The sequence below is a fragment of the Colias croceus genome, chromosome 30 (assembly GCF_905220415.1).
Source record: "Colias croceus chromosome 30, ilColCroc2.1".
Lineage (NCBI taxonomy): Eukaryota > Metazoa > Arthropoda > Insecta > Lepidoptera > Pieridae > Colias > Colias croceus.
The window spans coordinates 3550046-3566414 of record NC_059566.1 but is presented as its reverse complement, the minus strand read 5'-3'; the positions used below and the strand labels follow the sequence as shown (position 1 = coordinate 3566414).

Below are 16369 nucleotides of genomic sequence, written 5' to 3'. Positions count from 1 at the left end.
GAATAAATCGTAGCTGTCTTTTCCTTGCAACTGCTATTTTTATGTCTTTTGATATCCATTTGAAGTGACTGAGAGTATTGGATATCTTTTTTGTACAAAGGGACACAAATTATACAGTAGGCAGAATAACTCATGAAATATTGTGAAAGCTATGTCTACATTTATTTCATTCAATGAGCTTGTTTCATAGCCTCATAAGGACAGTACGAAAACAATATCTAGGTATACTAATATTATAAAGCTGAAGCGTTTGTTTGTCTGAACGCGCTAATCTCGGGAACTACTGGTCCGATTTGAAAAATTCTTTCGGTGTTAGATACCTTATTTATCGAGGAAGGCTAAACGTTTTATTTAAATATTATGTTAGCTAAGTGAAACAAACTCTAGAAATTAATGCAGAACCTATTTAAACTCTTTATAATCAAATAACAAAATATAACATTTTCTCCCTGTGTTTTTTATGGGAAAAATAAAATAAACACAAATATGCACAATTCATTTATTAATATTTTTGGTTCAATACAAAGATTGATTTTTACAATGCTTGCTTACAACTACACTAGTACTACAATATTTTCGGAAATGAGATGATCTAGTATAATCTAAATTGGTCGCGTATGCCTGATGGGATTTCGAGGTGGCTGCTAAAGCAGATGCAGATTTTTCCACTACTGGGAAGCGCGTAGTCAACTGCAAAAAGTAACAAAAATTGATAAGTAAAAAACATTATGAAAGTATTTTCAATTTATAGAGAAAAGAAAAAATTCGATCATCAGCCCCCCTAGCCAAGTGGCTTTCTGTTAGCGTAGCGTTCAATAGAATAGACTACGAATGTATGAGATTGACGTAAGCTGCAGCTACGTTTATCTACAGCTTACGTCAATCTCATACATTCGTAGTCTATTCTATTGAACGCTACGCTAACAGAAAGCCACTTGGCTAGGGGGGCTGGCGGGATTCGAACCCGCGTCTTTACGCCATTCCAGGGCTACGCGTAATAACCATAATGCTGTTTGATTAATCAACTCACAAATTGTCTATCAAGAATAGAATAGAAAAGAATAAGAATTTATTCGCTGTAAAAATCAAAAACATAAAAAATACACAAGAAAAAAAAATAAGTTTACTACGTATAGGCAGAAGGCTATGAACTCAGCATATGGTGAAAACAATGACCTAAAGGCCAGTGCTTACACCGCTGTTTCTCAATTCTATTTTTTAAAGACCTACCTGAAGTATCCGTAGCGTCAGTGTCATCAGGGTTTTCGGGGCATGAACTCGTTTGTCCGTTGGGATTAGAACCTCCTGGAGTTGATGGTGCTTGTCCGTTAGGGTTTGAACCACTGGGGTTAGAAGGTAATTGTCCGTTGGGATTAGAACCTCCTGGAGTTGATGGTGATTGTCCGTTGGGATTAGAGCCTCCTGGAGTTGATGGTGACTGTCCATTGGGGTAAGAACCTCCTGGAGTTAATGGTGTTTGTCCGTTAGGGTTTGAACCACTGGGGTTAGATGGTGATTGTCCGTTGGGATTATAACCTCCTGGAGTTGATGGTGACTGTCCGTTAGAGTTTGAACCATCTGGGTTGGAAGGTGATTGTCCGTTTGGATTAGAACCTCCTGGAGTTGATGGTGATTGTCCGTTAGGGTTTGAACCATCTGGGTTAGAAGGTGATTGTCCGTTGGGATAAGAACCGTCAGGGTTAGAAAGTGATTGTCCATTTGGATTAGAACCTCCTGGAGTTGACGGTGATTGTCCGTGAGGATTTGAACCGTCTGGGTTAGAAGGTGATTGTCCATTGGGATTAGAACCTCCTGGGTTAGAAAGTGATTGTCCATTGGGATTAGAACCTCCTGGAGTTGGCGGTGATTGTCCGTTGGGATTAGAGCCTCCTGGAGTTGAGGGTATTTGTCCGTTGGTTTTAGAACCTCCTGGAGTTGATAGTGTTTGTCCATTAGGGTTTGAACCATCTGGGTTAGAAAGTGATTGTCCGTTGGGATTTGAACCACTGGGGTTAGATGGTGATTGTCCGTTAGGATTTGAACCATCTGGGTTAGAAGGTGATTGTCCGTTGGGATAAGAACCTCCTTGAATTGATGGTGCTTGTCCGTTAGGGTTTGAACCATCTGGGTTAGATGGTGGTTGTCCGTTGGGATAAGAACCTCCTGGAGTTGATGGTGATTGTCCGTTAGGATTTGAACCATCTGGGTTAGAAGGTGATTGTCCGTTGGGATTTGAACCACTGGGGCTAGAAGGTGATTGTCCATTGGGATAGGAACCTCCTGGAGTTGATGGTGCTTGTCCGTTAGGGTTTGTACCATCTGGATTAGATGGTGATTGTCCGTTGGGATAAGAACCTCCTTGAATTGTTGGTGCTTGTCCGTTAGGGTTTGAACCATCTGGGTTAGATGGTGGTTGTCCGTTGGGATAAGAACCTCCTGGAGTTGATGGTGATTGTCCGTTAGGATTTGAACCATCTGGGTTAGAAGGTGATTGTCCGTTGGGATTTGAACCACTGGGGCTAGAAGGTGATTGTCCATTGGGATAGGAACCTCCTGGAGTTGATGGTGCTTGTCCGTTAGGGTTTGTACCATCTGGATTAGATGGTGATTGTCCGTTGGGATAAGAACTGTCTGGGTTAGAAGGTGATTGTCCATTGGGATTAGAACCTCCTGGAGTTGATGGTGATTGTCCGTTGGGATTAGAGCCTCCTGGAGTTGTTGGTGATTGTCCGTTGGGATAAGAACCTCCTGGAGTTGATGGTGTTTGTCCGTTAGGGTTTGAACCATCTGGGTTAGAAGGTGATTGTCCGTTGGGGTTTGAACCACTGGGGTTAGATGGTGATTGTCCGTTAGGGTTTGAACCATCTGGGTTAGGTGGTGATTGTCCGTTGGGATAAGAACCTCCTGGGTTAGGGTTTGAACCATTTGAGTTAGATGGTGATTGTCCGTTGGGATAAGAACCTCCTGAAAAATTCGAAATGCGATAAATTATTAATTTATATTTATTTATTTAATGGAAGTGTAGAACACAGCGACTCAAATCACTTGAGTCCACAGTGGTCAGTGGCTAAGACCGGATCAAAGCAAAACTTATTTATTTAATAATAATCAACAGAAATGTTCACAAAATTATTTATTTAAGTATGAAATTTTGTTTATAAACATTGAAGTAGTCATTTTGTTGATTATTTACAAAATTACTACTTCAGTACAAAGCATATTATTATAAAAACTATCAGAGTTGATTTAATCCATACTAATATTATAAATGCGAAAGTAACTCTGTCTGTCTGTCTGTTACTCAATCACGCCTAAACTACTGAACCAATTTTCATGAAATTTAATGGTATGGAGAAATTTTGATACCCGAGAAAGGACATAGGCAATTTTTTTCCCGGGAAAATGATGCAATCCCGGAAATCCCACGGGAACGGGAACTATGCGGGTTTTTCTTTGACTGCGAAGCCGCGGGCGGAAACCTTGTATTCAATAAAGTTTAAAGCAAAGTGAAATATTCCTTGTATCCTAAGGTCCTATTTATTTTTCCTACCTCCAGTACACAGTGTCTCATATAAGTTGTCTTGTAAAATATTTATTTCTGTCTTAAAATATTATTTGATTTTTTTACCTAAACCGATTTAAATAATGAAACTACATACATTAGTTACACTATGTTGATGCTTATAAAATTTCTGACTAAGTACTGCTTATATTTTAGTGCAAATCATAGGTGAAAAAAGTGATCCACTGTTGCCTTGAACCTACTTTTTCTCTTATTTTTTCTCAAATATAGAATAGAGATAAATAATAAAAGACAAACTTACCACCAACACCTTGATATATATGAACATTATTTTGTGATGTCGATGAAGCACTCTTTGAGCTTGAATTTGAGTTGGTCGCCTTCACAATGCTTCTATCTTTCTCCAATTTCGCCAGATATTCGCTTTGACTTGATTGAGATTGACTGTTCTTTTGATCGTTAGAACTGTATTGATCATACTCATAGATGGAGTAGGGTATTTGCGTACCACCAGGGCTAGATGGTGATTGTCCGTTGGGATTAGAACCTCCTGGAGTTGATGGTGTTTGTCCATTAGGGTTTGAACCATCTGGGTTAGAAGGTGATTGTCCGTTGGGATGAGAACCACTGGGGTTAGATGGTGATTGTCCGTTGGGATTATAACCTCCTGGAGTTGATGGTGACTGTCCGTTAGGGTTTGAACCATCTGGGTTAGAAGGTGATTGTCCGTTGGGATTAGAACCTCCTGGAGTTGATGGTGATTGTCCGTTAGGGTTTGAACCATCTGGTTTAGAAGGTGATTGTCCGTTGGGATTAGAACCTCCTAGAGTTGATGGTGTTTGTCCGTTAGGATTTGAACCATCTGGGTTAGAAGGTGCTTGTCCGTTGGGATTAGAACCTCCTGGAGTTGATGGTGTTTGTCCGTTAGGGTTTGAACCATCTGGGTTAGATGGTGATTGTCCGTTGGGATAAGAACCTCCTGGAGTTGATGGTGATTGTCCGTTGGGATGAGAACCTCCTGGAGTTGATGGTGCTTGTCCGTTAGGGTTTGGTCCATCTGGGTTAGAAGGTGATTGTCCGTTGGGATAAGAGCCTCCTGGAGTTAATGGTGTTTGTCCGTTAGGGTTTGAACCATCTGGTTTAGATGGTGATTGTCCGTTGGGATAAGAACCTCCTGGAGTTGATGGTGATTGTCCGTTGGGATGAGAACCTCCTGGAGTTGATGGTGTTTGTCCGTTAGGGTTTGAACCATCTGGGTTGGAAGGTGATTGTCCGTTGGGATAAGAACCTCCTGGAGTTGGAGGTGTTTGTCCGTTAGGGTTTGAACCACTGGGGTTAGGAGGTGATTGTCCGTTGGGATTAGAACCTCCTGGAGTTGATGGTGATTTCCCGTTAGGGTTTGAACCTCCTGGAGTTGATGGTGATTGTCCGTTGGGATGAGAACCTCCTGGAGTTGATGGTGCTTGTCCGTTAGGGTTTGAACCATCTGGGTTAGAAGGTGATTGTCCGTTGGGATAAGAGCCTCCTGGAGTTAATGGTGTTTGTCCGTTAGGGTTTGAACCATCGGGGTTAGATGGTGAATGTCCGTTGGGATTTAAACCTCCTGGAGTTGATGGTGATTGTCCGTTGGGATGAGAACCTCCTGGAGTTGATGGTGTTTGTCCGTTAGGGTTTGAACCATCTGGGTTGGAAGGTGATTGTCCGTTGGGATAAGAACCTCCTGGAGTTGGTAGTGTTTGTCCATTGGGGTAAGAACCTCCTGGAGTTGATGCTGTTTGTCCGTTAGGGTTTGAACCATCTGGGTTAGAAGGTGATTGTCCGTTAGGATTTGAACCTCCTGGAGTTGATGGTGATTGTCCGTTAGGGTTTGAACCTCCTAGAGTTGATGGTGTTTGTCCGTTAGGGTTTGAACCATCTGGGTTAGAAGGTGAGTGTCCGTTAGGATTTGAACCTCCTGGAGTTGATGGTGTTTGTCCGTTAGGGTTCGAACCATCTGGGTTAGATGGTGATTGTCCATTTGGTTTTGTATTTCCAGGTTTATCTTGTGGATAGCCTGAAATTAAGTAATTATTTAAATTATTTGTTACATAATACAATACCCTTATAATTTAATTTTTGAGTCAATTCATGATTTGTAATCGATGTTCGTTAGTCTTCGCTTCAATTCGCGAACAACTGGGTAGATTTAGAAATGATTTCGTAGTGCAAGGAAGGTATTAGTATCACATGATTTAAATCAATTCCATTTACGGTCGTAACAATTGATTTTACGGAAATCTTTATATACAGTTTAATTTAATTTATAACGTGCAAGTTCCCGTTGTTTTAGACATATGACATCGTGAGAGTTTTTCGTTAGAATTCGTAGATGATAGTAGTTCGATACTTAGGTTTTTAAATGATAATATTATCAACTTTATGATACCATTTTATTTGTCGTGAGTGGTACCAAATGTTACAACTGGTAATTTTATTACGTACATGACAAGTATCGTAGTAGAAGGACAAAGATGTTGAATGCTCACTATGCATGAGAAAAAATACTGCTAACTAGTCTCCAAAAATCATTTATGATTTTATCTGCTTTGCGCAGATATTACTAAAAGGCGTTTTAAATCAATGAATGTTTAAACTAAAAGTTCGTGGATTTGCCCTGGATGTATTATTAAAGAACCGAAGTTAGATACCACGAATACGTCCGAGCCAGCGGCAAGGTTGCCTTCTCCGTCAAGTAATAGTGCGTCGCATGGTAACCATTTACAAAAGGCCTCAGTAGATAACAACACAAGCAATAATACATAATTATCAGAATAAAGAAGCAGTGTATTGAGAGCAATAATTAGATATGAAATCAGCCAAGCTCTTAGAGAATCAGTCAAGTCGTTGGTTAGTAAACAGTTTAGAACAATTAATAATTTAAAAGCCGATTCTTATTAACTTCAATACTACCGTGCTTTCGCAAAAAGTATTATGTTTTCGTCAAAAAACAGCGGGAACTTTTCTCTATACCTTTGTAAAAAAAAATATGAAATGTTTCGTAAAAGAAAATTTTACTATCTTCAATATTTGAACTACTTTTTCTGTTTTTTCCCAAATACAGAATTGAGATAAATAATAAAAGACGACTTACCTCCAACACCTTGATATATATGAACATTGTTTTGTGATGTCGATGAAGCACTCTTTGAGTTTGAATTTGAGTTGGTCGCCTTCACAATGCTTCTATCTTTCTCCAATTTCGCTAGATACTCGCTTTGACTTGATTGAGATTGACTGTTATTTTGATCGTTAGAACTGTACTGATCATACTCATAGATGGAGTAGGGTATTTGCGTACCACCAGGGCTAGATGGTGATTGTCCGTTGGGATTAGAACCTCCTGGAGTTGATGGTGTTTGTCCGTTAGGGTTTGAACCATCTGGGTTAGAAGGTGATTGTCCGTTGGGATAAGAACCTCCTGGAGTTGATGGTGTTTGTCCATTGGAATTAGAACCTCCTGGAGTTGATGGTGATTGTCCATTAGGATGAGAACCTCCTGGAGTTGATGGTGATTGTCCATTAGGGCTTGAACCATCTGGGTTAGAAGGTGATGGTCCGTTGGGATTGGAACCTCCTGGAGTTGACGGTGTTTGTCCATTAGGGCTTGAACCATCTGGGTTAGAAGGTGATTGTCCGTTGGGATTAGAACCTCCGGGAGCTGATGGATTTTGTCCGTTAGGATTTGAACCACTGGGGTTAGAAGGCGATTTTCCGTTGGGATTTGAACCTCCTGGAGTCGATGGATTTTGTCCGTTGGGATAAGAACCTACGGGAGCTGATGGATTTTGTCCGTTAGGATTTGAACCACTGGGGTTAGAAGGCGATTGTCCGTTGGGATTTGAACCTCCTGGAGTTGATGGATTTTGTCCGTTAGGGTATGAACCACTGGGGTTAGATGGTGACTGTTCGTTAGGGCTTGAACCATCTGGGATAGAAGGTGATTGTCCGTTGAGATAAGAACCTCCGGGATTTGATGGATTTTGTCCGTTAGGATTTGAACCACTGGGGTTAGAAGGCGATTGTCCGTGTGGATTTGAACCTCCTGGAGTTGATGGTATTTGTCCGTTAGGGCTTGAACCCTCTGGGTTAGAAGGTGATTGTCCGTTGGGATAAGAACCTACGGGAGCTGATGGATTTTGTCCGTTAGGATTTGAACCACTGGGGTTAGAAGGCGATTGTCCGTTGGGATTTGAACCTCCTGGAGTTGATGGATTTTGTCCGTTAGGGTTTGAACCACTGGGGTTAGATGGTGACTGTCCGTTAGGGCTTGAACCATCTGGGTTAGAAGGTGATTGTCCGTTGGGATAAGAACCTCCGGGAGCTGATGGATTTTGTCCGTTAGGATTTGAACCACTGGGGTTAGAAGGCAATTGTCCGTTGGGATTTGAACCTCCTGGAGTTGATGGATTTTGTCCGTTAGGGTATGAACCACTGGGGTTAGATGGTGACTGTCCGTTAGGGCTTGAACCATCCGGGTTAGAAGGTGATTGTCCGTTGGGATTAGAACCTCCTGGAGTTGATGGATTTTGTCCGTTAGGGTATGAACCACTGGGGTTAGATGGTGACTGTCCGTTAGGGCTTGAACCATCTGGGTTAGAAGGTGATTGTCCGTTGGGATAAGAACCTCCGGGAGCTGATGGATTTTGTCCGTTAGGATTTGAACCACTGGGGTTAGAAGGCGATTGTCCTTTAGGATTTGAATCTCCTGGAGTTGATGGATTTTGTCCGTTAGGGTATGAACCACTGGGGTTAGATGGTGACTCTCCGTTAGGGCTTGAACCATCCGGGTTAGAAGGTGATTGTCCGTTAGGATTTGAACCTCCTGGAGTTGATGGTGACTGTCCGCTAGGTTTCGTGTTTTCAGGTTTATCTTGTGGATAGCCTGAAATTAAATAACTATTTAAATTATTTGTTACATAATTATATACCCTAATGTTTTAATATTTTAATCAATTCATAATATTTATAATCGCCGTTCTTTAGTCTTGTTTTAACTTGCGTACGATTGGGTCGATTTGGTTTAGAATTGTTTTTTGTAGAACAGGAAAGGTATGACGGTGATAAACATAAACATAAGTATCATGAGATTAAAATCAATGCCATATCCGGTCGCAATAATGGAAACTTCGGAAATCTTTAAATACAGCTTTATTATATGTATACTTAATTGAAGCCAAATAGTGTCATTTGCGGGAAGTTTTAATGGTACCTCTTTCATTAAAAAAATACTGTTGCGGCGCGTCGATTGCTTCTAGAAGCATATCATGAACTTACCTTGAGTGAAAGATCATGTCGTGAGTGGTTTCAAAAGTTTAAAAAGTGGAAGGAGGCAGATGTTGAACGCTCTTATGCATGAGTAATATTGCTAACTAATCACAAAAAATATTTTTCCTTCGAATGGTTACTGTTGATGAAAACTTGATACAATCTAAAAAAAGAAAAATCATGGGAGCCTCCTGGCCACGCGTCAATATTCATAGCAAAACCAAATAGTCACGGGGAAAAAGTTCATGCTGCGTATTCGCTGCGCGTAACGTAAATGTTTATATTAAAAAACGGCGGAATCTATTTTGTACACCTTCGTAAAAACTAAGGAAATGTTTTGTTATAGTAAAGTTTACTGTCTTCAATATTTGAAGTACTTATTCATTTTTTTTTTAATTGAGATAAAATATATAATGATAATAAAATATATAACGATAAAATACAGAATGAAAGACAAACTTACCTCCAACACCGTGATATATATGAACATTGTTTTGTGATGTTGATGAATCATTCTTTGAGTTTGAATTTGAGTTGGTCGCCTTCACAATGCTTCTATCTTTCTCCAATTTCGCCAGATACTCGCTTTGACTTGATTGAGATTGACTGTTCTTTTGATCGTTAGAACTGTATTGATCATACTCATAGATGGAGTAGGGTATTTGCGTACCTTCAGGGCTTGATAGTGCTTGTCCATTGGGATTAGAATCTCCTGGAGTTGATGGTGTTTGTCCGTTTGGATTTGAACCACTGGGGTTAGAAGGTGATTGCCCGCTAGGGTTTGAACCACTGGGGTTCGATGGTGATTGTCCACTTGGTTTCGAATTTCCAGGAGTTGATGGTGTTTGTCCGTTGGGATAAGAACCTCCTGGAGTTGATAGTGCTTGTCCGTTGGGATTAGAACCTCCTGGAGTTGATGGTGTTTGTCCGTTAGGGCTTGAACCATCTGGGTTAGAAGGTGTTTGTCCGTTGGGATTAGAACCTCCTGGAGTTAATGGTGTTTGTCCGTTAGGATTTGAACCACTGGGGTTAGAAGGTGATATTCCGTTGGGATTTGAACCTACTGGAGTTAATGGTGTTTGTCCATTAGGGCTTGAACCATCTGGGTTAGAAGGTCCGTTGGGATTTGAACCTCCTGGAGTTGATGGTGTTTCCCCGTTAGGGTTTGAACCACTGGGGTTAGATGGTGACTGTCCGCTAAGGTTTGAACCGTTGGGATTAGAACCTCCTGTAGCTGATGGTGTTTGTCCGTTAGGTTTTGAACCACTGGGGTTAGAAGGTGATTGCCCGTTGGGATAAGAACCTCCTGGAGTTGATGGTGTTTGTCCGTTAGGTTTTGAACCACTGGGGTTAGAAGGTGATTGCCCGTTGGGATATAAACCTCCTGAAGTTGATGGTGTTTGTCCGTTAGGTTTTGAACCACTGGGGTTAGAAGGTGATTGCCCGTTGGGATATAAACCTCCTGGAGTTGATGGTGTTTGTCCGTTAGGTTTAGAACCACTGGGGTTAGAAGGTGATTGTCCGTTGGGATTAGAACCTCCTGGAGTTAAAGGTGTTCGTCCGTTAGGTTTTGAACCACTGGGGTTAGAAGGTGATTGTCCGTTGTGATTAGAACCTCCTGGAGTTAATGGTGTCTGTCCGTTGGGATTAGAGCCTCCTGGAGTTGATGGTGTTTGTCCGTTAGGGTTTGAACCACTGGGGTTCGATGGTGATTGTCCATTCGGGTTTGAATTTCCTGGAGTTGATGGTGATTGTCCGCTAGGGTTTGAACCACCTGATACATTTTGTGGATAGCCTGAAATATGATTAATTAGATTTTAGGCGTTTGGTACGATTTACAGTTTTAACTGATTAATTTGATAACTTCGTATTATATCTTCATAATATAATTAAGGCAGTTATTGCGCTTGTTGTTTATATACCCGATTTATTATCTTTAACACTTTATGCCGTATATTTTCATGTATTATGTGCCATAAGTGGCAGATAAGATGAACAGCTAATGCCAGTTAAGTAGTATGTACGCTTATTTCTCTTTTTGGGAATAATCTAATTTCATATATTATTCAAAAATCAAAATCTGTAAGTTCGATTCGACTACGGTTTTTAAGTTCGATTAAAAACCGGTTAGTATGGAATCAAGAAAGGTACAGCTATATTATTTAATCATAGCTGACTTATGCAAGAATTATTAAAAGATTTACTGTCGTAACGTGTGAGTATAACTTATCTCGATTCATGAACTATCCAACACAGAAATAATTTATTGCTAGTTCCTGATGTTAGCGCACTTAACCAAACAAACACAATAATAATACAGAAATATCTCAAAATGCTTACCGCCAGTACCATTGTTTTTATAGACGCTGTTTTGTGATGATTTTGAATCACTGTTAGAGCTCGAGTTTGATTCGGAAGCCTCCACACTGGTAGTATCTTTGTTATAATTGGCAAAATACTGGCTCTGACTTTCTTCAGATGAGCTGCTCTCTTCATTGTTAGAACTGTATTGGTTGTAGTCAGAGAAGGTGTAGGGTCTAATAGGTTCAAAGTCAGGCTTAGAGATAGGAGCGTGGGGTGTACTAGGACTTTGGCCTGAAGGGTTCTGACTATTAGGATTGGTGGCAATTGGAATTACGGATGGAGGATATCCAGGGGCCGGAGCACCTGGAAACACTGGACCTACAAATCCTGGGTAATACGGTGGTTGATTATAGTATGTTGGGGGGACTGGAGCAACAGGAATGATCGGAGAACCTGTAAAAGGAAAAAAAAGACATTTATTTATAAAACTTTTTTTTTTTGGCTTGCATCGCAATTGCATCTTACTATTTTCTAGATATACTACCTACTTTCTCATTAATTAGGTAACGTTAAAAATGTGTGGTACAAACAGTAGATTAGGTTAGGTTAGGTTAAACACGGACGCAGATACGTACGAAAAGGTAGCCTTACTTTCTCATTAATTAACGTTAAAATGTGTGGTACAAACATTTATTTATACCTAAGTACAAAATACGATACCACAATAAGAGTACATACCTAGACGATACACAATCAACATTTGCTCCGCGAAAATTTTTTATTAAAATTAGTAATTTTTGAGCCAAGCGCGTATAAGTGAGTTATCGCAATTATAACACCATAATTTATAATACCAAGTGTTTGTAGTGTCTGGACCGAACGGGTCTCTTCTCAGGGAAGGTTAGGTTAGGTTGTTTAGGTTAAGTTAGGTTAATCACAAACGGACATACGTACGAAAAGGCGGCCTTAATGCTTAAAAGCAATCAGTTCCATTTAACCGTAACATTAAATATATAAATAAACACTAGCAAATAACACATAACTTACCACCATTGTACGATTGGAAAGCATTTTGATTGGACGACGCCGTGCCCTTCGAATCGGCATGCGAGTTAGACTTCACAATGCTGTTCACACCGTAATTGGCTAAATAATTAGCGAGAGGATTTGCAGCATTCGGAGCTCCTGGAGCCTGACCACTCGACTGACTTTGAGAATTAGCAAGGGGAACCGCATACGTTGGGTAATTCTTATATCCAGGGTATACAGGACGGTTAGGATAAAGTAGTGGGTAAGTTTGCGGGTAGGCTGGTGCTGGTGGATAACCTTGGCCAATATAACCAGGGGGAAGGAACATTGATGGATTGTAATAATTTGGAGATAGTGGGACTACTGGCGATCCTGTAAATAATAAAAGGATAGATTTATAGGTATTCTCTTTAAGATTATGTATTTGGTGATATCAAATTTTGTAAAAAAGTTCACATTTTGTTTATTTATGTGGCAGTACATAATAGCATATCATAGAGGTAAGGAAAAATTTTAGGTGAAAAAGCTATACGCATTTTCTTATCCAATTATTTTTTCTTATTCTACCTGTTTTGTCTCTGCTCCGCCGAGTTTTAGTAAATATGTATACAGGGTTACTTGTAAAACACCAGCAACCTCGCAGGACAAGATAGCAAACATCATAAGTAACAACATTTGTTCTACGACTTTTGGCATAACGCAATTAATTATTTTTAAATGATTTTTTAAGCTTTTATTGTACTCTCCTAACATTTGTAAGTCTATGTTCTATTCATTATCGAAAGGACGACGCGACGCCCCCTTCCCCCTCTCGTTCGCTTGCTGTTACGTAAATTTTAGATGCGCGTAAAGTTTATAATATTCAAACGGAAAATTAAATGAATATTTATTTTTGTATGAAAATAAAATCTAACAAATTATCAAAAGTCGTAGAACAAATGTTGTTACTTATGATGTTAGCTATCTTGTCCTGCGAGGTTGCTGGTGTTTTACAAGTAATCCTGTATATTAACGTTAAGTAAGAATAATTTTTAGTTTAAGCATTCAAAAAGTTAACCTGGATTTGACAGAAAGATGTTTACAGATCAATTTTTAATATAATTCGTCATTAGATAAGTATCTTAGCTTTGCTCATAGCTAATGAGCAAAGCTAAGATACTTATATAAATTTATTTCAAATTTGAATTCAACGCAATGTATTTAGATATTGTCTACTGAATAAACAAAATCAAACACAACCAAACGGAAAATTTGTCGCACCTCTATGAAAATTTCAACTATTTACATAGATCTGTGTTTTATGTAATTCTATCTGTGTTTAGTAAATCTTGTGTGTATGCAATAACGAATTATCTATGTGGACAAGAAACTACTGACGTATTAAGGTACTCTTACCTTAACTTCATATTTTACAAAGTGATAAAAATTCATAACAGGGTGAAGCTAGATTAAACTTACCACCGTTGTAACTTCTAAAGCCATTCTGACTCGACTTGGCATCACTATTCGCCTTGGCATTGGCATTGTATGAATTCACGTAACTGCCTCCCGCTCCATAGTTTGCCAAGTACTGTTTCTGACTGGCTTGAGCATTAGCATTCTGGCCTTGGTTCTGGTTATACGCGTCGTAGCCAAAATTACCATTTCGGTAACTAGCAGCTTGATTGTTGTTGTAGTTCGATGCTTGGGCTTGTGAATTCGCTTGCGAGAATCCTTGAGAGACTGGATAATCTGTAAAGAAGTTATAGAATGATTGGTTGGGTAATACACGAAGAGGAGAAGAAAATATCACGTCACACACAAACTGGGAGAAAGGAAAAACATAGTATAGATAAAGTTCTTATAAGGATAGTAAGAAACAAAGAAAAAAAAAGACGGGTTGCACTCCGGGAGTGCCGGCAGAAGTGAAAACTTGATTATTAACGTTGAGCATGTTTGATATCCATCCGTTTTACGCTTTTCCGATCAGGTCACGTGTCCTGACGCGAGTTTAAGATTTTATACCCAACGCCGCTAAAGAAGTTTTCACTTTAAAAATCCGTTTCAAGGATCTCAAGAACGCATTTATTTAGTATTTAAGGGTATGTTGAACAAAGAAGCAGTTTCGAAACTTATTTTTAATCTACTTTTACTGTCGCATTTCTGTTTTAGTACCTATGTAGTTGATTGGAGTGTATACGACGCTTTTTGGAAGTTAAACAACAAAAAAGTCCATCATAAATAATATTAGATTTATGTTTTCGAGCTGCCACTAAATAAATAATGACCTATAGGGTTATCCTTGATTTTAATAATACCATTTCATCTATTCTATTATTACATAATATCATAAATCTGTAGAAGGGTCAATTCTGTACATTGAAAATATTGAAAAAATAAATAGCAGGGGGTGTTACTGGATCGATACCTAACCCAAATATGTGATTAAAAAAATTTTTGTCTGTCTGTCTGTCTGTATGTGAAGACATCACGTGAAAACTAACGGTTCGATTTCGATGAAACTTGGTATAATTATACCTTATTATCCTGGGCGTAAAATAGGATACTTTTTATCCTGGAAAAATACGTAGAAAAAAAATAATCTTAATTTTTCAGTTTTATCCATAGACGTTTTTCTGTAGAACCGCGAACACACCTTGCGTATTATCATCGGCCTAGCCGTATTTGGGTCCAATAGATATTTATAAGATGCCATTGTCAGAGTTACTCAAAATGGGGAAATAAACCATCCACGCGAAGACCGACAGCTAGTCATATATAATATTAGATTTATGTTTTCGAGCTGCCACTAAATAAATAATGACCTATAGGGTTATCCTTGATTTTACTAATACCATTTCATCGAGAATAAATCGTGTGATATTGAAACATTTTCTTGTGACGTTCCCATCAACATCATTATAGGTCTACCAGAATCTGATGGCATATTTATATTTAAGAAATAAAAGATTTTCATGTGGCAATTTATTTGACAACTATCAAATTGGTTGTCAAATTATTTGTCTTTTTTGCAGTTGATGAATAATTTTTAGGATTTTGTCTAAAAAATCTTCGAAAATGTCGAAAAAGCCGCTGCGATCACAAGCAATAGGTGTTGTTTATAATATGTATAGAAAAACATTCGATGAAAAAGGGTCAAACACATCACAATTTTCAAATTTGAAGATTTTATTGGTACATTGGACTTACCCGTTTTGATACTTTAAATTAAAATAATATTATATGTAGGTAACTATAATATTGTTTGTTGATTAGAATATAATTTTATGAAAACTTATTACAGGAGTTTCCAATACGGCTAATAGTCAAGTCCAAGCTGTCCAAGTCAAATTTATAATGTGTGTTTGTTAATACTTACGAAAATAAACATAGTTTTATTTTATTTTTTATTTTATTTAATAAAAAATTATGAGCAGTTTTGATCTACATTATGATTATATCGATATTTTCACATGGCATACTGGTAATGAATAATATACAAATATAGGTATGTGTTAATAGTAATATGTATTACCTGTATAAAAGTAATATGTATAATTGTATATTATACATGTAAGTATGTACCTACATAATATTAAGTGGATATCTCATTATTAAGTACAGTATTGTCCATTTATGTAATGTGACAAATGATATTGAGGACAAAATAAAAAATAAGCAGTATCAAGATCGTTCAGTCCATTTTCCCTAGGGTTGCACACTCCAAATTTTGATTTCCCTAATTGCCATCAGATTCTGGTTTACCTATATTATCAACAGTGAAATAATCATAATATAATCCCTATAAACCTTTTTTTTTGTCAAGATATCAGCGCATGTGGTTTTAATAAAAAACAAAACAACTGAATGTTCCAGTATTGTTTTGCTTTTTTCTCTACCAATAAATCTTTCTTTTAAAAAATGTTAAGGTAGTTTTATTTAAAAGGGTACTAATTTCCGAAATAGATATAAAAATCTCTAATTCGAAAGTACAACTTCCATGTTGCCATATCAAAATATAAAACGTCAATACTTTTTTATCTGTGCTCCCCAAAATTAAAAAAGCATTGACGTCATCTATGGCTACCATCATACGCTGACCTCTCGACCCATTACTTACCTATGGGGATCATGTTCACAGTATAAATTGGTCGACCGAATCTATCCACCGACTTAGAGGAGACCACTTCGTATTTTACGTCATCATCTGCAATTATGGGCATGTCATTT

The 16369-nt window shown here is 38.5% G+C and overlaps 1 protein-coding gene across 1 annotated transcript; it reads right to left on the bottom strand.

Annotated features, from left to right (window-relative positions):
• Nucleotides 1-485: 485 nt before the first annotated feature.
• LOC123704552 (hornerin-like) lies at nt 486-16362 on the bottom strand. The gene is made up of 9 exons (XM_045652931.1): nt 16260-16362; nt 13619-13891; nt 12179-12532; nt 11168-11584; nt 9291-10622; nt 6654-8444; nt 3825-5576; nt 1231-2964; nt 486-690 (listed from the first exon to the last, which is right to left on the bottom strand). The coding sequence occupies exons 1-9, from the start codon at nt 16360-16362 to the stop codon at nt 593-595; spliced, it is 7854 nt and encodes a 2617-aa protein (XP_045508887.1). The 3' UTR covers nt 486-592.
• Nucleotides 16363-16369: the final 7 nt, after the last annotated feature.

Coding starts and splice junctions, on each gene's coding strand:
- LOC123704552 (XM_045652931.1), bottom strand. CDS start 16,362: ATGCCCATAATTGCAGATGATGACGTAAAATACGAAGTGGTCTCCTCT. Junction 13,892..16,259: donor TGTGAACATGATCCCCATAG/GTAAGTAATGGG, acceptor ACTTCTTTACAG/ATTATCCAGTCTCTCAAGGA. Junction 5,577..6,653: donor TATATATCAAGGTGTTGGAG/GTAAGTCGTCTT, acceptor ACTTAATTTCAG/GCTATCCACAAGATAAACCT.